The sequence below is a fragment of the Triturus cristatus genome, chromosome 9 (assembly GCF_964204655.1).
Source record: "Triturus cristatus chromosome 9, aTriCri1.1, whole genome shotgun sequence".
In the NCBI taxonomy this organism is placed as follows: Eukaryota; Metazoa; Chordata; class Amphibia; order Caudata; family Salamandridae; genus Triturus; species Triturus cristatus.
In genome coordinates, this window is record NC_140592.1 from 270,132,130 (window position 1) to 270,155,504 (window position 23,375).

The following is a 23,375-nucleotide window of genomic DNA, read 5'->3' on the forward strand; positions in this document are numbered from 1 at the left end:
GTGTCGGTGAGCCTGAGCCGAGGTGGTACCCGTTTCCCGTTTTCGAATCGGACCTCGGGTGCCGGAGTGAGCACCGATTGAAGTTTGCGGCCTACTTCTCTCCTGACCCCGGATTCGCGTTTGGGGGCGACCCAGTGGCAAAGTGAACAACAACGGCGGGCTGGGCCTGGCGAGTCGCGTACCCCACACTTTCACTTTCACTTTCGCGCCCCCTTGCCGTTTTCGCAAGTGGGATCACGGCGCTCTTTGTGTTGGGGTGGCCTCGCTGGGAGACCCTGCCTGCCTGCCTGCTGCGGCCCGGTCTGCCGTCCTGGGGTGGCCCCCCGGAGCTCGTGGCCTTGATTGCTTGCTCTCCACTGCGTGGCTGGTGCGGGTGTGAGACCCGCGACGATGGCCACGAAGCAGGATGGGGATCGGTTAAAGGCCAAGTCAACCCGGCGTGGCGCCGCACATCAGGCCAACATCATGGACCGCTACACCCTCCCGAAGGGGTCTCCCGGCGGATCGCACAAGTCCTCTGAGTGCCCCCCGGATGCCCCGGATTTGCCCACGGATCTGTCTCTGCAAGACATCATGAGCGCCATTGCTGAAATGAAGGCCTCGGTGGGCCAGCAGTTCGACACTTTAGCGCACAAAATCGACGCGGTCCTCATTGATGTCAACCTTGTGAGAGCTGATCTTTCCAAGACTAACGACCGGGTCGATTCTTTGGCCCACACCGCGTCGGGCCTCACGACTGAGGTGGCGGCCCTTCAAACGGAGGTGCACCGGCTCCGTCAGGCGAGTGCGCTCATGGATCGGCGCCTGGAGGACTCCGAGAGCCGGGCCCGGAGGAATAATATCCGCATCATCGGAGTGCCCGAGGGACGGGAGGAGTCGGCGGCGGATCTCTTTGTGGAGGACCTGATCACTACCCATCTTCAGCCTCGAGGACTGAGTAAATTCTTTGCCGTGGAGAGGGCCCATAGAGTTCCCGGGGGCAGACCGAAGGTTGGAGCCCCTCCGCGGCCTTTTATTGCCCGTATCTTTAACTTTCGGGACAGGGATGCGATTTTGCAAGCTTCCAGACTGCAAGGGCCGATTAAGCTGGAGAACATGGAGGTGAACTTTTATCCTGACTTCACCCAAGCGGTCCAGAAGCAGAGACTGAGTTTCCTGGGCGTCAAGCGGCGGCTTCGAGGCATGAACTTAAAATACGCCATGCTCTTCCCGGCCAGGCTGCGGGTGGAGGTGGATGGTCGCACTCACTTTTTTGACCGTCCTGAAACGGCCGGGGACTGGCTGGACACTTTGTCTGGGGGTCATGATCGGGGGGCGGGGGGGGGGGGGGCTGCGGGAGGAGACTGCCCACCGGACCGGGTCTGAGGTACTGATGCCGGGGCTCACTCTGGATGATGCTGCCACTTTCGGCCAAGCTTAGGGTCTTTTGTTTGTTGTACTCGTCTTCCCTCCTTTGGAGGCGGTGCGGAGTCTTGAGGGGGTACTCTTTCCTCCTCTAGGGGGTCTAACTAGTTCCAATTATATAGGGGCGACAGGCACACTGCAAGTTGGGGGGGCTGTCTGGGCTCATGCAGGGGTGCAGGGAGGGGGGAGTTTTGTTGGGGCGGTTGGGTTGGGGTGGGGTATTGTTCATTTGTACTACAAGGCAAAAGTATTGTTGTGCTATTCCTAAAGTGCTCTCGGGGGGACGATTGCCCGCTTTCGGCTATGATGGGGGGTAGGGGACTGAGTCTTTTGTCCTGGAATGTTAATGGACTGGGGGACAGGATAAAACGGGGTGTGGTCCTGCAGTTCCTGAAACGAATTTCACCTGATATAGTTTTTCTGCAGGAGACACACCTCATTGGCAACTCCTTTCGTGCTATGAATCGACGGGGCTACCGCCTTCTGGCCCATTCGGGCTTCACGTCTGGTTCAAGGGGTGTGGGCATTATGGCTAAAACCTTGCTCCCGTTGGAAGTTGATGAGGTGCTCCATGATGACAGGGGACGTTACACGGTTCTGGTGGGTAGAATGGAGGGCAGAGTGATTGTTTTTGTTTCTGTCTATGTCCCGCCAGGGTTGCAAACGACTACTTTTGCGGATCTGGGGCGCCTCCTCCTTGGCCTTCCGGAGGGGATTCTAGTGGTTGGGGGGGATTTTAACGCTGTGGTTTCCGGAATTGAGGACCGTCACCCCCCTAGGGATCTCCCCCGTGCCCAAGCGTGGTTGTCTGGCCTCTTGGATACTTTGGGGCTGGTGGATTGTTGGCGTTTGAAACACCCTACACAGAAACAGTACACCTTTCATTCCGGGGCCCATGGCAGTCTCTCAAGGCTAGATTATGTCCTGGTGCCTGCGGCGCATGCGGGGAGGATCGGGGAGGTGCGCCATTTGGCGCGGGGTATTTCGGACCACTCCCCGCTCCTGTTGCACTTCGACATTCTCCCGAGGGGGAGGGTAGGGTGGTCCCGATTAATCCCTGGTACCTGCGTGACCCCACCATTCGCGCAGAGTTGGTTAAATCCCTTACGCAATAATGTGGGGTCTGTATCATCGGCGGTCTCTCTGTGGGAGGCGTTCAAGACGGTACTTCGGGGGGAGGCCCTGTCCCTTATTTCCCATTCCCGGAAGCGCGAGCGGGAGGAGGTGACCCGTGTTGAAACTGAGATAACCGAGTTGGAGGGTGATCTAGAATGGGGGGTGACGGATGACAAATTACATGTTCTCCGACTCAAGCAGGCGGCCTATAAGGCCCTCGTCACGGAGGCGGCCAGGGGCCTCAGCAGAGAGCAACAGGGGAGACTGTATGATGTGGGTGATAAGGCTGGTAAATTGATTGCGTGGCTGGATAAAAAGGAGAGAGCGAGTCGAGTTGTCCCGTCGATTGAGAAACTGGATGGTGTGTGTGTCACTGAACCGGGAGAAATTGTTGATTGCTTCGCTGAATATTTCCGTGGGGTGTATTCCCCGGTGTCCTCCCGCTCGGAAGAGGATTCCCATGCCCTGCTCAGGGATATCGCGCTGCCTTCCCTTTCGGAGGAGGACAGAGTGTCGTTGGACGCCGCCCCAACATCTGAGGAAATTGCCCTCGCCATACGTTCGGTCGCTTCCGGCAAGGCCATGGGTCCTAATGGTCTTCCTATCGAATTGTACAAGCTGCGACCGGATACGCTGGCGCCGCATCTCCGTGCTATGTTCCTCGCGGCCCGTTCGGCGGGTTCCCTCCCGCTAGACCAGCGTCTGGCTACTATCGTGGTTATTCACAAGGAGGGGAGGCCGCGGGACCGGGTCACGTCCTACAGGCCCATTTCGCTGCTGAATGCGGAACCCAAAATTCTCGCCAAGGTGTTGGCCAATCGGCTGGTTGGCGTGGTGTGCGATCTGATTCACCAGGATCAGTCCGGTTTTATCCCTCATCGCAACACTGCGCTCAACCTGCGGCGCTTGCACGGGGTGCTCGCGCGTGTCCCGTTCATACGGGAGCCGGCCATTTTGGCGTCGCTGGACGCCACTATGGCGTTTGACACACTTGAGTGGCCATATATTTGGGCGACGCTGGCGAAGTTTGGGTTTGGCCCGGGATTCATCGGTTGGGTGAAATTGTTGTATTCCAGACCGCTGGCGCAGGTGGCTGTAAACGGTAGAGTGTCGGTTCCGTTTGAGCTGGGCAGGGGCACGCGGCAGGGCTGCCCGTTATCGCCGCTCCTCTTCGCGCTTGCCTTGGAGCCCCTGGCGGAGTGGCTGCGGTGGCATCCTTCTATCCGTGGTCTCCGATGGACCCCCGAGTATGAGGACCGCGTATCTCTTTACGCTGATGATATTCTTTTGTACCTGGCTTCCCCGCGTAAATCGCTGATAGTACTGGTTGATGTATTGCACTCATTTGGCCTCAACTCCGGCCTAGTCATCAATTGGGCTAAATCTTGTGTGTATGTCCTCTCTGGGGAGGCTCCTATCCTTCCGCGGGGTTGTCCTATCCAGATTGCCCCGCGGGGATTTAGGTACCTGGGTATCTTCATTACCCTGGACGCGGAGGCCCAGTATAAACAGAACTTGCTTCCCCCCTCCAGCGCCTGAAGGATGATGTCGCGTGTTGGAGGCGCTTGCCGCTCTCGCCGCTCGGCCGGGCGGCATTGTTTAAGATGATGTCGCTGCCACGTTTCCTGTACGCCTTACAGAACACAATGGACGTTGTCCCGGCGCGCTACTTTCGCGAGGTGGAGAGTTTGCAGCGCCGCCTGTTCTGGGAGGGTAGACCGCGTATCGCCCTGGCGAAGCTGACGCTCCCGTGGTACGACGGGGGGGGTTGCCCTCCCAGACATCAAGCGATATTACTGGGCCTCCCAGCTGGCTGCGATAAATCACGGCCTTTACGGGCCCGCTCTAAACCCGGCCTTTGAGATGGATAAAATGTTACTGCCGGGCGGCGACTATAATCGGGCGCTTTATTCTAGCTCGCTCGACACACGTCTGACGGGCCCCACGCGGGTCATGGTGCGAGTGTGGCACGCGGCTAACTTGGCGATGGGGTGGAAGGATCGTTTGACCCGGGCGACACCACTATACGCATCTGAGCGGCTGGGCTCCCTGTGGACCTCGAAGGGCTTTGAGAAGTGGGACATGATAGGCATCAGCAGGGTGGGCGATCTCTGGACGAGGGGGGAATTCAAAACGTTTGATGTGCTGCAGACGGAATTCCAGTTGCAGGACAGGGAGTACTTTCGATATATGCAGATACGTCATGCGTTGTGCTCCGTATTCCCGGACGTTGCCTCCATCCCGGAGTACTCTCCTCTGGAGGATAGAGTGCTAGATGGGCATGTACCGGACGGCACGATTTCATTAATTTACAAAAAACTCATCACTGATCGCTCGGGACTGCTGACTGGCCTTCGTGAGGCGTGGGGGGCTGATGGATTGGAGCTGGATGACGAGGACTGGGTGTCTGCGGTGGCCTCCCCGAAAGAGGTGGCCATACCGGCTCGCCTTCGCTTCGTCCAGCTCAAGATACTCCATAGGGTCTATGTTACGGGGCCGAGTCTGATGCGTATGGGCTATGCTGTGGACGGGTTGTGTAAGCGTGGGTGTGGTTCTTTGGGGACCTTTCTCCATATATTGTGGGAATGCCCTGAGGTGGCGCGATTCTGGCGTGGTGTGCACGAGGTTTTGCAGGCAGTTACGCATGTGCCGCTGCTGCCCGAGGCGAGGAGATGTCTCCTGAATGTGTGGGAGCCAACCGACTACTCAGTGCCGCAGACGTGGTGGGTGACTCTGGGATATATGGTGGCCAAGCGTGATATTGCGCAATTGTGGGGTTCCCAGAGGTCACCGACTGTCTCGGCGTGGAAGGACAACATGGATTGGTGTATGTTTCGGGAAAAGGTGGTGTATGTTGCGAGAGGTAAGCCTGGGAAATGGGTGAAAGTGTGGGGCCCCTGGAACGCCTACCGTGGGGGAATCTGTACCCCGCCGCTGATGCCTGATCCGTCACCGGCGCTTGTCTTCCTGGTTCTGGGCATTGAGTTCACTTTGTCTCCGTCCCGACCTATCCCCCCCCTTGATATTCCTGTGGATCGGTAGGGTCCCCCCCAGGGGAGCACATGCTATTGTTTCCGATTGTGGGTTGCCTTGTGAACTTGTTTCTTCGTTATTTATATATAAAATGAAACCGTTGTGTGGGGTCCGGATGGTGTGGCTGCCAACGCTTCTTTCAACTCCTGTGATCTCTCTTCTGCCGCAGCGTGTGTTCTACTGTTTGTATTATATGGTTCGAGGCATGTGGGCTGCTGAATTCATATCTGTGCATAGATCGCCGCCTAGTGTTGGGTCCGGATGTTTGCACGTTGTTGTCCTGGAAGAGTCTTCGAAGTATCCTTGGATAGGTGACTCCTCCCCTGGACTACAGTGCGCATGGGCATCCTCTCCATCCTCAGATTGTTTTTTTCCGCCATTGGGTTCGGATGTGCTTATCTTGACTCAAGTTAGGAAAAACTTTTTACAGGCCAAAAGGCCTCTAGTTCGCGTCGGTACTGTTCCCGATCGGTATCTATAGTATCTTTGTTAGTTTACTAACTTCCAGAACCAACTTTTTCGCATCTTACCCGACCATCGACCCGACATCGACGATGGAATCGAGGACACCATTCAAGCGGTGCCCGGTATGCAATGCGAAATATCCACACATCGACGTCCATCCGGTGTGCAACAAATGCCTTTCACTGGATCACGACGAATCTACATGTATGGCCTGTGCCCGATTTCGATCCAAGAAGACTCTCCGGAATCGACGAGCGGCGAGACTCGAGGCGCAGCAAGCGGCACCGGCCCCGGCCGACATCTTCAGCGCCGAGACCGAAGATGTCGAAGAAGTGGAGAACCTACCCTCCAGCCCCGCTTCCGAACATAACTCCGGATCGGAAGACGTCGACGAAACACTCTTTCGCAGAGATGAAGACGACACCGAAGTAGGAGACTACAATGAGGCCGTAGGGGCCGAAGAGAGTAGCTCCGATGACGAGCAAGGCCTACCCGTTCAGACTGAGGAAATCCCCGTGCAACAGTCTATGGCACCGGTCGAGGGATCGCCTTCGGGCCTTACCCAAGACCTATCCCGCAGTTCTTCGGCCCCGGCCTCGGACATTCAGCGGCAGCCATTAATGCCCAAACCGGCTGGTTTCCCTTCTTCGAAACCGAAACCAAAAGCTGTATTGGTTCAACTGAAACCGAAACCGAAAGTGGCGCTGGTCGGATCGAGGCCCTCCACACCTTCGACGCCAGCAAAACCCGTCGGCACCGAGCGCAACAAACGAGACTTCGGTGCCGAGCTCGAAGCGGCCGACGTCGGAGTCGACATACGGAAAAAGACCTTCGGTGCCACCAAACCTACTCGGCTCCCGGCACCGACGCAATCGGCTCCGACCCCAAAGGTCAAACTACCTGCCGCGTCGCACCCTGCTACAACGGCACCACCAAAGCCACACTCATCAAAGGCGTCGACGGCCATTCCCGCCCCTCGACTCCACGACTCACCGGCGCCGAAAAAGTCCACGCCCACCTCCACAGAACCGGTCGGCGCAAAGGAATCAAGGGCGCTCCAGGTGCCACCCGTTGCTGCGCAGCGCACCAAAAATAAAAATCTCCTCCAGGACACATCGGGCTCCGAGCCAATAAAAGCTCCAACAGCCTCTTCGGCACCAGCCAATATTACTTTTGGCCTGCCACCATCCACGGCCCCGAAACTGTTCCAAATCAGGACACGGGTCACCCACACCACGATCACGCCTGCCGAACACTCTGCGGAGACGTCTCCATCGCATATCATCGACGCCGACACCGGCAGGATGATTATCCACAAAAGGAGAATAACTTCTGAGCCGGCTTTGGACTCCTTTCGGATCCCACTTAAGAGAAAGATGCCAGTGGCTTCAGAACCAGTTCTTTACGAACCTTTCCATTCACCCTACCAGGATCCACAATCCTTCTCTCCCACACACTCCGACACGGATGCATTGGAGGACTACATGGGTGACCAAGTCCCCTACCCCGGAGGGATGGACCCTGATGGCCAACAGGACCCTGATCAAGCTTGGGATGACCCTGTAGACCCAGGTGCACCTATGGATGCACAGGACCCGCAACTCTATGGAGCAAAAACATCTCCCACAGAGGACACTGCCGCGTTCAACGCTCTAATTGAACGTGCTGCGGCCAATCATGGGGTGCAACTTCACTCGGACACCATCGAGGACGACTTTCTCATGGATACTTTCGCATCCTCAGAAAGGAATATAAAGACTCTGCCCATGTTAAAGGGGGTCCTCAAGCCAGCAAAGGACATCTTCAAAGAACCCACCAGGGCAAGAGTGATAAACCCCAGGATCGACAAAAAATACAGATCGGCGCCTGGGGACCCTACTTACATTAGAGGCCAATTACCTCTGGATTCCATTGTCGTGGCGAATGCTCGCAAGAGGGCACACTCGCAAACAACAGGTGATGCTCCTCCCCCGGACAAAGAGTCCAAGGTGCTAGAGACCTCTGGCAAACGGGTTGCCGCCCAAGCAGCTAACATATGGCGCATTGCCAATACTCAAGCGCTCCTCGCTCGCTATGATCGAGCGCACTACGACACATTAGAACAACTCCTCCAACATCTCCCTGACCAATTCAAAGAAGGTGCAGAGATCCTCATCAGGGAGGGACAACTGCTCACAAATGCATCCATCAAGTGTGCACTGGATGCCGCGGATACAGCTGCCAGAGCCATAAACACTAGCGTCATGTTGCGACGACACGCCTGGTTGCGAATCTCCGGATTCAAACCAGAGGTACAAAATAACATCCTCAACCAACCTGTCAACCCCGACTACTTATTCGGCCCGGAGGTTGACACTACCCTAGAGAAAATAAAAAAGGACACGGACACTGCAAAGTCCATGGGGGCCCTACAGACGCAGTCCTTTCGGAGCGGCTCCTTTCGTCGCCCCGGAAATAGAGGAGCAGGTAGAGGACAGGGGTCACAGCAAACATACAACAAGGGCAACACACAAAACACCTACGATAAAAACACCCGGGGTGGATATCGTGGCTCCAGCACAAAGGGCAGAGGACGCGGCTACGGCAACACCAGGTCCTCTCCCAAGAACAAGCAGTGACGCCCTCTCCCTTCCTCCCGACCACATAACACCTGTCGGGGGAAGGCTACAAAGGTTCCTGTCCACGTGGAACTTCATCACCACGGACAGGTGGGTCAGAGATATTGTCAAATACGGTTACTGTCTACAACTAACCTCCACTCCACCCACCATACCTCCAAAAAACCGTCCTATGTCCTCAGAGCACTTAACGCTCTTACAGCAGGAGGTGCAAAGCATGCTTCTAAAAGGCGCAATCGAGGTCATACCCGTCCACGAGCAAGGTACAGGGGTGTACTCCCTGTACTTTTTAATACCGAAAAAGGACGGGTCACTCAGACCTATATTAGACCTGAGACCCCTGAACCAGTACATTCTTTCCGAGCATTTTCACATGCTCACTCTACAGCAAGTCCTCCCGCTGCTCAAGCAGGGAGACTTTCTGGCCACACTGGACCTCAAGGATGCGTATTTCCACATTCCCATTCACCCCTCACACAAGAAATACCTCAGGTTCACTGTTCAAGGGCAGCACTACCAATTCAAAGTCCTTCCCTTCGGCGTGACAACAGCACCCAGGGTATTCACAAAGTGCCTAGCTACTGTGGCGGCACATCTACGGAGGCAGCACATACACGTCTACCCTTACCTGGACGACTGGCTCGTTCAAGCGAAGTCAGCCCAGCAATGTGCCAGCCACATGTCCCGCACCATCCACCTCCTTCACAGTCTGGGGTTCTCGCTAAATTACCCAAAAACCCATCTCCAGCCCGCACACGTACAACAGTACCTCGGTGCGACTATAAACACTCTGGCGGCCACAGCTCAGCCAAATTTAGTGAGAATCAACAGCATGCAAATGCTGATTTCCAAATTCAAACCACAACACTCCCTTCCCGCGCGAGTGTTCATGCAGTTGATAGGCATGATGGCCTCCTGCATCTTCATAGTCCCACACGCGAGACTACATATGCGCCCGCTTCAGGAGTGCTTAGCACGTCAGTGGAATCAGGCTCAAGGACAGTTGAAAGACCTAGTGTTGGTGAGCGGTCGGGCATACAACTCTCTGCATTGGTGGAATCCACAAAACCTTTGCAAGGGCCGACCGTTCCAAGAGCCTGTCCCACAGATAATACTGACGGCGGACGCGTCTCTCCAGGGATGGGGAGCTCATGTACTCCATTACACAGTGCAGGGACTATGGACACAACAACAAAAGAAGATGCACATCAACCTTCTAGAGCTGATGGCAATCTTCCTCGCTATCAAAGCATTCAAAGTACACTTGTGCAACAAAGTCGTGTTGATCCGGACGGACAACATGACTGCAATGTACTACATACAGAAGCAGGGAGGAACACACTCTCCACAGTTGTCTCATCTGGCTCAGAGCCTGTGGAAGTGGGCCATTCAGAGGAACATGTTCCTCATGGCAGAACACCTCCCCGGCAAGGACAACCAAATGGCGGATCTGCTCAGCAGACACAGCCACCAGATGCACGAGTGGGAGTTACACCCATCAGTACTCCAACCGTACTTCCAGCAGTGGGGTCATCCAGAGATAGACCTATTCGCGACAAGCGAAAACGCAAAATGCCAAAGCTTTGCCGCCAGGTTCCCACATCCGCAGTCGCAGGGCAATGCGATATGGATGAACTGGTCCGGCAGATTTGCGTACGCTTTTCCCCCAGCACCACTGATACCGCTGGTGGCGCGCAAACTCAGACAACACTCACTGACACTCGTCCTGGTTGCTCCAACGTGGGCACGCCAGCCATGGTACACCACCTTTCTCGAACTTTCCGTGGTGCCGCATGAAAGGCTGCGGATCAAACCCGTGCATTTGACGCAGAACCATGGAGAGATTCAGCACCCAGATCCGCAACAGCTGAACCTGGCAATCTGGCTCCTGAAGTCCTAGAGTTTGGCTACCTAAACCTGCCACCTGACTGTATGGACATCATTAAGGAGGCCAGGAGACCCACTACCAGAGCTTGCTATGCAGCCAAATGGAAGAAGTTCGTCGTTTATTGCAATAATAATGACATTAACCCGCTAGACGCATCCATCCAAAACATTATTTGTTACCTATTACACCTATACCGATGCAATCTGGCGTACACCTCTATACGTGTCCATTTGACCGCAATCTCAGCCTATCTACAAACCAGGCAGCACCTCTCTCTATTCAGAGTGCCTGCCATCAAAGCATTCTTGGAAGGACTCAAACGAGTCATTCCACCTACCCACCCACCAGCCCCAATGTGGAACCTCAACTTGGTCCTCACACGCCTGATGGGTCCACCCTTTGAACCTCTACACTCATGTGAGATTCAATTCCTTACCTGGAAAGTAGCTTTCCTAGTAGCGATCACTTCTTTAAGAAGAGTTAGTGAACTCCAGGCACTAACCGTTCAAGAGCCATTTATACAGGTTCACGCCAACAGGGTCGTACTACGTACCAACCCCAAATTCATGCCTAAGGTGATATCGCAGTTCCATATGAATCAGACTATTGAACTGCCTGTTTTCTTTCAAAACCCACAAACTGTCGCAGAAAGGGCACTCCATACACTAGACGTAAAAAGGGCCCTCATGTATTATATCGACAGGACCAAACCCTTTAGAAAAACAAATCAACTTTTCGTTGCCTTTGCCCCACACCACAAAGGTAACGCTATCTCCAAAGCAGGAATAGCCAGATGGATCGTTAAATGTATTCAAATTTGCTATCAAAAGGCTAAACGCACTTTAACGATTCCCCCTCGAGCCCACTCAACACGTAAGTTAGGGGCCTCCATGGCTTTCCTAGGAAACATTCCTTTGCATGACATATGTAGAGCAGCCACCTGGTCCACTACACATACATTTACCAAACACTATTGTGTAGATGTGCAATCAAAACAGCAGGCAGCTGTAGGACAGGCTGTTCTCAAAACTCTTTTTCAGACCGCTGCAGCTGGCACGGGTAGCCGCCGCTAATAAGAGGGCACTGCTATATATTCTATGCACAGATATGAATTCAGCAGCCCACATGCCTCGAACTGAATATGCTACTTACCAGTATGCATCTGTTCTTGGCATGTAGGGCTGCTGACATTCATATCGCCCTCCCTCCTCCCCGGCGCCTGTAGCAGCTGCAGCTCTCAGAATTACTGTAAGGATGGTCATCACTTTCTGTATCTACTCCATCACGGCCACAATGGCGAAAAACAATCTGAGGATGGAGAGGATGCCCATGCGCACTGTAGTCCAGGGGAGGAGTCACCTATCCAAGGATACTTCGAAGACTCTTCCAGGACAACAACGTGCAAACATCCTGACCCAACACTAGGCGGCGATCTATGCACAGATATGAATGTCAGCAGCCCTACATGCCAAGAACAGATGCATACTGGTAAGTAGCATATTCACTCTTTCTGTTTGCTAGCGGCCGGCCTGAAGGTTGTAGGCCCATCTTTGTATATCTTTTGGTTTCTGTAATAAACGGTTTCAAAAAAAAAAAAAAAAAGACTAACATGTTCACCTCTCAAATTTCATATTCCACTATACTAATTCACCACTGATACTTTATGGGTTCCAGAGTAGCATGCTACTCGCCAATAAAGCACTTCAACACCCCATCAGGGCTACAAGCGGTATATAAATGCAAACCCTTTTCCCTTTTCTACCCCTCCCCAACCCTTCTCAATTCAAATAACTGACTAACATAACCACCACTCAAATTACTTTCATATTTCACTATACTAATTCAACACTAATCCCTATGGGTTCCAGAGTAGCATGCTCCTCGCCAAAAAAGCGCTTCAAAACCCCATCAGGGGTAGCAAGCGCTATATAAATACAAACCTTTTTTCCTCTTCTATCCTTCTGCTATCCTTCCGAATCCAAATAACTGACTAACCTAACCACCACTTAAATTACTTTGATATTTCACAATACTAATTCAACACTAAACCTTATGGGTCCCAGGGTAGCGTGCTACTCGCCGAAAGAGCGCTTCCACGCCACGTAAGGGGTAGTAAGCACTATATAAATGCAATTACAATAAAATACTCTATCATTGGCTTGCCACTATAACCAACCCAGGCCAACTGTACTGCAAATAAGATTTCCCATCAGGCATACAGTCATATAACTGCTAATATGTACAAAATACATTTAGAAAAACCATATACAACTCATTTTAAGTGGGCTTGGCATCATGTCAACTCTTCTACCCCAAGGTTGTGTCAGAGGGACAAACACCAAAACCTTTATCCAGGGTAACCTTTGATACCCCAAGTAAAATAATACTTGTCTATGGTCTTTATGTAATAGGAATCTACCCTTAAACGTCCATGTACTTTAATGTATGCTTTTCACAAACAACTTTCAGGCCTACAAACTTTATTGTAACTTTTCAGCATAATCAGATAAGACCGGTAGGTTTGATCAGTAGCTTGCCACAGTAACCAACTTAACTCTGTTCCGTTGTACTGAGCATAAACTTTCCCACAAGGCAACAGTGCAACACACAAGCACTTTTTTAAATTAGAAGCTCACATCTTTAGAGCGCTAGGTGGCGCCGGACCGGCATGGCCGCCTTTCAGTGAGGCTCCCGGCGCCGGACCACACTAGTCCTTCTGGATCCGACCTGAACCGCCCTGGCCTGCCTGATCCGGGCGCTACGGCTTGTGGAGCTGTCCTGCTGTCCCGGGCCTGGACCTGGAGGGCCGTTGTCCCCGCGGGGCCGGAATAGACGCCCGGAAACAGATCGGCTGCGAAAGGGAGTGGAGCTGTGGCGCGGGCAGACTCCAAATTGAGCCCGCGGCGCCCACGAGGGGCGTAGGCCCGATCCTGCCGGCGGCAGGGAGAAGACGGGCACACGGCCGCCGCGGGCCCTGACTTGGGCAGAGAGGCGGGGCTCCGGTCTGGTGGGGGCCTAGGATGCGTGAGGCTGACTCCCGGAGGAGAGACGATGCGGTGGAGCAGGTGGTGAGTGTGGCTGCAGGGGAGACATCGCTGGAGCCTGTCGAGGCTGCTGTGGGGGCCGGGTGCGGTGGGGAGACCCCCCCCCCATCGGGCCTCCTCCTGTCTGCGGTGCTGGACCCGTCTGGTTGAGGCTGCCTGGGTGATCCAGTGACGTGGGGTCCCCTTCTGGGTTTGGGCCGCGGACCGGCGGTCAGGGGGGGGGTGTGGCCTAAACACCCCCCTCCCCCCCACCCCAGTGCTCCGAGGTTGGCCTTGCTGGGGACGCAGTGATCGGGACCCCTGGGGAAGAGGTCTGAATTGTGTTGCCGCCCCCTTTGAAGTTGGACGCTGACCGGGCTGGCGAGAGGCTCCCGGAGAGGGGTTATTGGCGTGCGCATTCGTCGGGGCCTTGGAGGCCTGTCGCCTGCGAGGGAGTCGGTGGGCGTTGTATCGGCCCGGGGCCCTGAACTGAGTTGCGGAGCCTCGCCTTGCCCGTGGAAGGATGCAGGCGCTGCTGTGGTGCTGAGATCCGGGAGGTGACCGGCTGCCCTGTTGGGAGGGGCCTGGCCTTCTCCCTACACGGGGTGCCCTGACTGTGCCTCCTTCTGCCCTCACTTCGCCTCGTCTGCACCCGTGGACGTCCTAGAGGTGCATTCCCCGCCCGTTGTCCGGCCCCACCGACCTCCGCGCCCAGGGTGTCCTCACCATGGGTAAAGACAAGACAGCCAAACAGACGCCCGTGGCTACCCAAACCAAGATGGACCAATTCACAACCTCCGAGAGGGGGTCAGGCCCTACCGGCGAGCCTGCCCCGGCCCCCGCTACCGACCTTGCGGCCATCCTGCAGGCCATAAATTCGTCCCGCGCCTCCCTGGAGGGCATGGTGGGAGAAGTCAAGGGATGTCGCTTTCCTCCGGCAAGACTTGCGGAACGCTACCGCCCGCATCTCGGAGGCCGAATCCAGAATATCCACCGAGGAGGATGATATCCGTCACCTGCAAGACCAAGTCCGAGAACTGACCACCCACTCCAAGGAACTACACCGCCGGCTCGTGACGTCCAGGAACTGCGAAGATCCTATACGGAGGTGAAACAGAAGTTGCGCTCCCTGGGCCTTCAATACCAGCTGCAGTTCCTGGCCCGCCTTCGGGTCATCTTCCACCACAAGACACTATTTTTCGACACGCCACGAGCGGCCTGGTCCTGGCTAACGGAAGAGCACTCCTTGCACCGCTCTGGACGCGGATCACCTGTGGGCGGGCGGGGGGGGGGAGGGGAATGCCCTGGTCATAGAGGCTGGTGTGCTCCGCTGTGTTTGTTGCTCTCGGCCAGGGCGGGTGAATCAGGCTTGTTTTCTGCTGTCTCAGGGGTCCACTAGTGCTCAAGCCCGAGCGTTTTAGCTTGGTGGTTGTTCCATTTCGTTGCTTCTGTTTTCGAAGTATATGGTGGGGGGTGGGGGTTTGGGGTTGGGTTGGGGCTGTTTCTTCCTCCTAGGGAGGGGTTTGTTGGTGGGGGGTGACTCCCTCTTTGTTGTTGTTCCAAGGCATCATGTGACCTTTGACCTGCTCTCCTGCTCGATGTCCCGCTGTCCCTCCTCTCCGGTGGCTCGCTAAGCCGCGCCTCCATAGACCCCTTCTCCTGTCCACGACCATGGCTGATCCGCCCGTTCCTAAGGCCGCCATGCGCGTACTGTCCTGGAATGTCAATGGTCTGTTAGATCGCTTTAAACACATGGCGGTCCTTAAATATGCACAACGTGCGGAGATTGATGTGCTCCTTCTCCAGGAGACCCATCTTCTCGGCAATAAATGTCCCTTTCTCACCTGTTACGACTATGATAGGGTGTGGCACTCCGGTTTTGCGAGGGGATCCCGGGGGGTGGCTATCTTGCTCCGCAGGTCCTTTCCCTTCGTCTTGGCCCAGGTGCACTTGGACCCCCAGGGCATGGTGGTGGCGGTTTGTGGTGCTCTTGAGGGGCGACCCCTCACCTTGCTGTCCCTTTATGCGGCACCAACCCTCTTACCGTCGGTCCTCTCTTACACCGCGGGCCTCCTCCCGATGCTCCCGGTGGACTCACTCGTCCTAGGAGGAGACTTCAATGCTGTTTACGCGCCCCATCTGGACTCGACGTGACCGATCTCCATTGCCCGCGCCGCTTGCGCGAAGCAGCTGTCGAACTGGGCGGAATCTCAAGGCCTGTGTGATGTCTGGAGGGTTTGGCACCCACAGACCCGTCAATACACCCACACGTCGGCGGCACACCACTCCCATGCCCGGATCAATCTCATCTTCGTTCCGTCCTTCGAATGCGCGGGGGTACAGGATGCTCGCATCCTCCAGAGAGGCCTCTCGGACCACTCACCCGTGCTACTTGCTCTTGGCCCACCTCCCCTTTCTGCCCGCCCGATGTGGCGTCTGAACGCTTGGTTCCTTCATGACAAAGCATTTCGGAAAGTGGTCGGTGGCGAGATCGCTGAGTATTATTCTCATAATGCGGGCTCCGTCTCCTCCTCTGCCATCCTTTGGGAGGCAGGCAAGGCGACTATTAGGGGGGCTGCAAAGGGGCATGTGCAACAGCAGCGACGTGCACAAACCCAACGACTCGCGGCTTGCGAAGCTCAAGCTTTGGAGCTCGAGCGAAACCAGGGGGCGTTGGAGGACGCCACGCGGGCGCGCCGCCTGGCTTTTCTACGGGAAGAGATCCGCCTACACTCTCTGGAGGCAGCAAAGACTCTGTGGCGCTCCTCAGTGGCCCGGGTCTATGGATGGGGAGATAAGAATGGTACACTCCTCCACCGGCTGGCCACCTACCCCCGGGCGGGCAGGATCATTCCTGCCATTAAAGATTCCGCAGGGGGACCCACACGGTCTCGGTGGCAATGGCCCAAACTTTTGCAGACTACTACTCCCAGTTATACCGACCCGGGCGTCCGAGATCTCCCTTGCGGAGTTGCTGGGGGTGGACGGGACGGTGCTCGGGCAGCTGGGACAGGAGAGTTGTGAGTCCCTCGACTTGCCCATTACGCTGCAGGAAATTAAGGAGGCGATTAGCCGCCTGGCGCCCGGCAAGACCCCGGGACCAGATGGATTCCCACAGGAATACTATGCTCACTATCGTGAGACCCTGGCCCCAAGGCTTCGGGACCTGTTTGCAGAAGTGGTGGAGAGGGGCTCGTTCCTGCCTGAAACGGACACAGCTACCATAGTTGTCCTTCCCAAGACGCAGCCCCCGTCCCAGTCCTGGTCCGACTACCGGCCGATATCCCTTATTAATACTGAACTCAAGATCTATGCCACGATTCTTGCGCAGCGGTTACGCCCGTCTCTTACCTCCCTGGTCCACCCGGACCAATGTGGATTTATGCCCGACCGGGGGACTAGACACTGCCTGCGGCGCTTGCACCTCGCCCTGGCACACCGAGGGCGCCTTTCCCCCTATCTGGCCCTTCTGCTGGTCGACTTTGAAAAAGCTTTTGATTCGGTGGGGTGGGCCTACTTGGGGGATATCTTGGAGCGAATGGGCTTCGGACCCCGGTTCCGCGTGATGGTCGGTGTCCTGTATGCGAGCCCACGTGCCCGGGTGTTGGTCAATGGGGCTCTATCCCGCCCGTTTCCCATTGGTCAGGGGACGCGACAGGGCTGCCCGCTCTCGCCCCTCCTCTTCTCTGGCCATGGAGCCACTGGCTGTGCTGATCCGGTCGGATCCCACTATCCGTGGGTGGGAGTGGCCAGGTATGATCCCTGACAAAATTGCCCTCTACGCAGACGATGTCCTTCTCTATCTTTCTGATCCGGCGATCTCTGGGCCGCGGGTCCGTCGGTTTGGTCACGCGTCGGGTCTTCATCTGAACCCCAAGAAATCCGTGCTGGTCCCGCTGCACCCGTCGAGGGAGTGTTTCGACTGGCAATCTGACATTCCCCTCCGGCGGCTCTCATTTAAATACCTGGGGATCTGGGTCACCCTCCTTCCGGAACTCTGTTGGGCCCTCAATGTGGCCCCTGTGGTCAACAAGACCAGATCAGATATGATTCGATGGCAGTCGCTCCCGTTGAACCCGTTGGGGAGGGTCGCCCTCTATAAGATGATGATCCTCCCCAAGTTCTTATACATGTTACAAAACACTCCATGCCCCTTCCCACGCCCGTGGTTCCCGGAACTGGATAAGATGGCTACTAAATTTCTTTGGGGTGGCGGCAGGCCCCGGTTGGCCTTAGATCGCTGCCGGGTCCCCTCGTACGACGGAGGCCTGAGCATGACCAATCTTTACCTGTATTATTTGGCCACCCAGCTGCTGGTGATTCATGACTGGTTCTCGGCCGGGTGGGAGGATCCGGCCTACAGACTCGAGGTGCAGCTTACCGGGTTCTCCTCTATCCAAAACATGCTATATGGGGCGACGGTTTCCCTGTCGCTCCCGGATGTTGTGCGGGCCCCCTTTCTGGCGTGGCGCACCGCCTTGCGGCATACCCGCTGGTCGGGAATGAAGACGTTGCTCACACCACTTTGGCACGGGACTTGGTTGCGGGAGATGGCGGGGCTTGAAGGATTTCGACGGTGGGACCTTCTCGGGATCTCCAGCTTGGGTGATGTCTGGCGGGGGAGCCACATGTGTTCCTTCCAGGAGCTTCAGACCCGCTTCTCTTTGCACTCTTCGCAATTTTATAAGTATCTTCAGCTGCGTCATGCGGTCCAGACCCATGTCCCTCTGGACTCCAGGTTGCCAGCCCATAGCCCGCCTGAGGCTCAGGTGATGTTGGGGTGTCTGGGGAAGGGGGGTATATCCCGCATCTATAAATCTCTGATCAACAATACCCCGGTGGATTGGAGCGGACTGAATCAACGATGGGAGACCTGGGTGGGTCCCCTGGATGATGCTGACTGGAGGGACGCCCTTATGGCACCCAGATCGCTTACCACTTCCGCTAGGCTGCGGCTCATCCAACGTTACTACCTCCACGCCGCTTACCTGACCCCGGACCGCTTATATCGTGATGGTCTCCACCTGGACGCCTCATGTGCTCGCTGTGGGGTAGATTCGGCAGACTTCTTCCACATGGTATGGTCTTGTTCCCGCTTGGAGAGTTTTTGGGCCACGATTGAAGCTGAGTTAACTGAGGTCCTGGGATGGGAGGTCCCCCATGACCCTAGAATGGCTCTGCTGGGCATAACGGATGGGCTAGACTGGTCCCGTAACGACAAGTACTTTCTAACCACTGCCCTAATGGTGGCCAAAAGGGATATTGCGGCTGTGTGGAAACAGCCGGACCCGCCCAGGGGTGCTACCTGGAGAAGAGGTGTGGACTGGTTTGCCGCTCAGGAGCGGTCATTGTATGCTGCTCGGGGCTGCCCCAAAAAATTCCGTAAAGTATGGGGGAAATGGCTTGGGGGTCTGTTTTAAGGGGTGGGGAGTGCGGGGGTCGGGGGTGGAGGGAGGGGTGGGTCTTGCAATGGCTTGTCAATGCTTTTATGACTGGTTTTCTTGATGCCAAGTTCAGCGAATTGTTGTATGTCATCCTTGACTTTGCTTTCTATAAAGAAATAAAAAAATGTGCTTATCAAAAAAAGAAGCTCACATTTTATGCTCAATCAAATGCTGAACTCAAAGAAATCAACATGTGGGCGAAGCCAAAGCTTCTATTTCAGTAGTGTTTCTTAAAGCTCTTTTTCTGTCGACCACATAAGATCTGGTGGCATGTATGTTATTAAGCCCGACCTAAAATGACTACAGTTCTAGAACTGATTCTTCTAATGTAAGTAATAGCATAGCCCCATTTAAGCATGGCAACACAATAGCATAATGACCGAAATTAAAGCTCTTTTACAAAGGGATGGAAATGAGGCAACGGTGTGATACACGTTGTCACATCCTGTATTTAGGTCTAGCCTAGAGACCGCTTTCGCTTTTTTGCCAGCCTCGTTTTCGCCAAAATAAAAATACACATACACACTTCCGCCTGCCACAGTGCATGGTGCAGTGGATCTGCGCACTGCAGCCATTCGCTGCCTTCAATATGAGTGACAATATTTTGAGTGTTCATATGCGCACATCAACCTCGAAATTAGTCCACTTCAGAGCCAGGGCTGGTAGGCCTATACTTTAATTGGCAGTGTGTTTTTTATTTCCTTTTTTGGTAGACCATTCTCTACTTTAAATGTTGCTTTCATGTGTTTTTTTGTGATATCTTTTATTCTTAATCATATACACACTATCTTCAACAGTTGCATTTCTTCTTTTTGTTATTTTTACACCTTTAGTGCTTACTGCATATGTTTGCAAACATTAAGAAGACATATTGCAGGCTCACCAGTGCCAGATCTATTGGCATGTCATATTATGATAGCACTGCATTAGTTTGCCCCTAATGGTGATCAGGTCCCACTGTTCAAAAATTAGAAAAGGGTACATTTTCCCAGTCCATAGGAAGTCTTGCTGTACAACTGTTAAAAAAAAAACAACAACAAAAAACAGAAACGGACATGCGTATCTGCTGAAATGTGGTACCTTACCTACTTTTCATGGTGCAAGACCAGCCCTCTTTATTTAAGCCACCTGTTGTGATGCGTTTTTTGAAAGGTCTCTAGCATATGTTCCCTCCATCTCTTTGTTATGCCGCAGTGGAATCCTAACCTGATCCTCACATATTTGATGTGTACGGCCTTTGAACATTTAAACAGCTGTCTTTTGCATTTTCTGACCCTCAAGACTGTGTTCCTCGTTGCTATTACATCAGCGCAGCGGGTAAATTAGCTCCAAACGCTTTGTCAAACCACTGTATATCACCGTCTAGCTAGACTTACTCATTCTGTGTACTAGGGCATCCTTTCCCAAAGTAGTGAAGCCATTCCACGTCTCGGAAACCATCTCCTCACCTGAGATCTGTGCTCCACCTACCGCTCTAAGGAGGAGGAGAGACTCCATCGCCTAGACGCTAAAAGAGCGCTGAGCTTTTACACTAATCTTGCCAGAGAACACAGAATGGACAATCAGCTCTTTGAGGGGTTTGCAACACCAAAGAATGGATTCTTTTTTTTAGAAAAGGACCATCTCTCGCTGGATCATGGTCTGCATAAAGACCTGCTATGCATTGGCTACGAAGCAGCCAGGGTTAAAGGTTCATTCCACCAGAGCCAAGGCTGCTACCACTGGATTGGCACATGGAGTTTCTGTTCTGAACATTTGCCAAGCAGCTCCATGGGTGTCCTTCCACATGTTCACGAAGCATTACTGTCTGGACAGCTTGGTTTACAGAGAGGGGCACTTCGCCCACACGGCTCTACAGGACTTTCTGGTTTGAGCAAAGTATGAGACCCACCTTCGAATAGGTATTACTTTGGTATCTAGTTATAAGGTAAGGAATCTATGGTTCGAATTCTCTGTCGGAAGAACAATTTACTTACATTCCTTAACTATCTTTCTGGAAGAGACTTCATTTAACTGCAGATTCCTCACTGAAACCCCTAAGCCCCCTTTGCCCCCATCCTTTTCGTTCTGCAAATTGGACTACGCCACTAAAAAGATTCCAAGTCTAGGAATCTACACACCGGTTAATGTCAAGTTGCAGCTGTGATTCTGCGTCTGAGGGCATAGACTGCCTTGAACACAACTGACATCAGTACAGAGGAGTGGTACCTATATTGGCTCCGCATTTCATTTCTGGAGCAGAATGGCATCAGTGCAAGCAGTATGGCGCCTCCTACTGGAGCACAGACATACCGCTAAGAAGTTTCCAGATCCATTCCGACACCTGGAGCAATATTCAAAAGGTGAGACATCTTGGGTTACAGTGTCTACCAGAAAGTACGTTACCAAAGATAAGTAACTGTTCAGCTTGCCAATAAGTCGCTATTATATACAGTACAAAGAATACCCTGAGCCTGTAAGTTAACTGTCATTAGTGGACTGCAGCACCTATTCTGCCATCCACTATTGTGACCTACCATTGCAGCATGATTGTAGCAGTGTCAAAACTGCAATTCAACCTGTAAAATAAACCCTGTTGACATGTCAACCTCCCTTTTAAATATTAAAAAGTCGCCCCTGTGTAGGTCTTTTAGCTCACAATGTAGGATGCATGGTATTTAGCAGTAGGACATGTAGAATTTTAATGGTAACATGTTCTTACAGTGAGTAGCACCCAAAAGCTATTCTCACTGACAGGCCTGGCTGTTCTTTGTGCAAAACCAGGGTACAGATCAAAATGCAATTACAAAATTCATAATCTTTATTTTAGTTGTAAGAATATAATCTTAAAAGACAAATTGGTTTAAAAAAAACAAGAAATAAACACCCACATAATCACACTTGCTTTAAAACCCCGGAGAGAAAACATAAAAGATAGAAACAAACTGTGGGTGAATTTAAAAAACTGTAAATGGTGTTAGGCTGGCCCAACTTGAATGAAATTCATTAATTTAAAAATTAGTCAAAAAAACGTATATCGTAGAGTATTATATTTAGAACAAATTAAGATCAATGTGTAAGGTGTCATTAACCTAGACATTGTTACGTTTGAATCCCTAAAACAACCATGATTAAAAAAGATTAAATGCGGAAATAATTTCAGCCTAAAATAGGTGCATAAACGTCGCTGATGACGAGTCACGTTCCATGTCAAATATGTTTCTAGATTAGCCACAGTATGCACTAAAATCGCATGTCTGACTCAAAGTTCCAACATGGGGATGTAGAGTGTGCAATAACAGCACTGACTATGTATGTGTTGGCCTGCCTTTGGTGGAAGGTAGGTGCAAGTTGTGCAAAGATCGGCATCTGGAAACTTGTATATGAAGATGCTTAGGCCTATATCAATTATTATAAATATATTGTTGGCAGGGATTGCAATTTGGACAAAAGTGGATGTGGGCTTTTGTTTGATTATGACATGCCTATGTTAATTGTTCTTTCTTATGATAAAACTAATAATATGTAAATATGGGTTAACCTATTCAGAGATTTCCACTCTAAGTCAGGGGCCACGTGTATTTACTATTTAGGAATCTCTGACAATAGCCATCGTAATACATACTGTGTTAAATGCGGAGTCCATGTTTCATTTCTCTGTGAACTTGGTGGATATCATTTTTAGCAGTCATATTCTTCTCTTTCAGAGCTGGCTTTGGAAGACCTCTGTCCTCCTGAGCCCGAGATGGATGACCAAGACATGGACTGTGACTAACCATACTGCATCATTCCACAGAAAACCCGAAATGACAACGCTTACTTCACCAGAAGAGTTTCTGAAATGCTGTGCTGCAAATATGGGGAAACCCTTTGTACATATCTTTCAATTAATAATTGGAAATTAAGTTAAAAAAAATCATTCTTTGTAAGGGTAATTTTAGCAAAATATAAATATAGTTTGAACATTTATTTTGTGTACTTGCACGGTTGGAAATCGAAAAAAATAAATTAGTATGATTACTTTGGAAAATACTCTACTGTTTAATAGTAGGTAAACCTTTACTTGTCCTGTTGAACACGTAAAGGTTGTTTTCGAAAAAAGTTTTTTTTTTTTTAAAGTGACGTATGCTTTTGCTGACACATTTTCACTTCATGAATGGATAAAGAACCAAAGAGCTCATGCTTTTACCTTCTTGACCCTTTAATCGTGGCCCACTTCAGCTTACTGAGCAGTGCAGAAAGGGTGCTTTATTCTAGAAGATGCCTTCTACGTCAGAACCCTCACCTGTCCCAGATCTACGCACACAATTGGATTTCTGTATACTTGAGAATGCTTAAAAAATGAAAAACTATAGTCACTTTTTGGGCGAACATGTAATAATTGACTGAGGTCTGCCTAATCAGG

The 23,375-nt window shown here is 52.7% G+C and overlaps 1 protein-coding gene across 2 annotated transcripts in view; it reads left to right on the plus strand.

The window, feature by feature from the left end:
• The window catches only part of ATRIP (ATR interacting protein), a 277,614-nt gene extending 254,614 nt beyond the window's left edge, over window positions 1-23,000 (plus strand). For both annotated transcript variants that reach the window (XM_085624893.1, XM_085624892.1), the window contains exon 14: window positions 22,678-23,000. In XM_085624893.1, coding sequence (XP_085481019.1) covers window positions 22,678-22,745 — 68 coding nt within the window. In that variant the 3' untranslated portion in view covers window positions 22,746-23,000. The remainder of the gene's footprint in view (window positions 1-22,677) is intronic.
• Window positions 23,001-23,375: the final 375 nt, after the last annotated feature.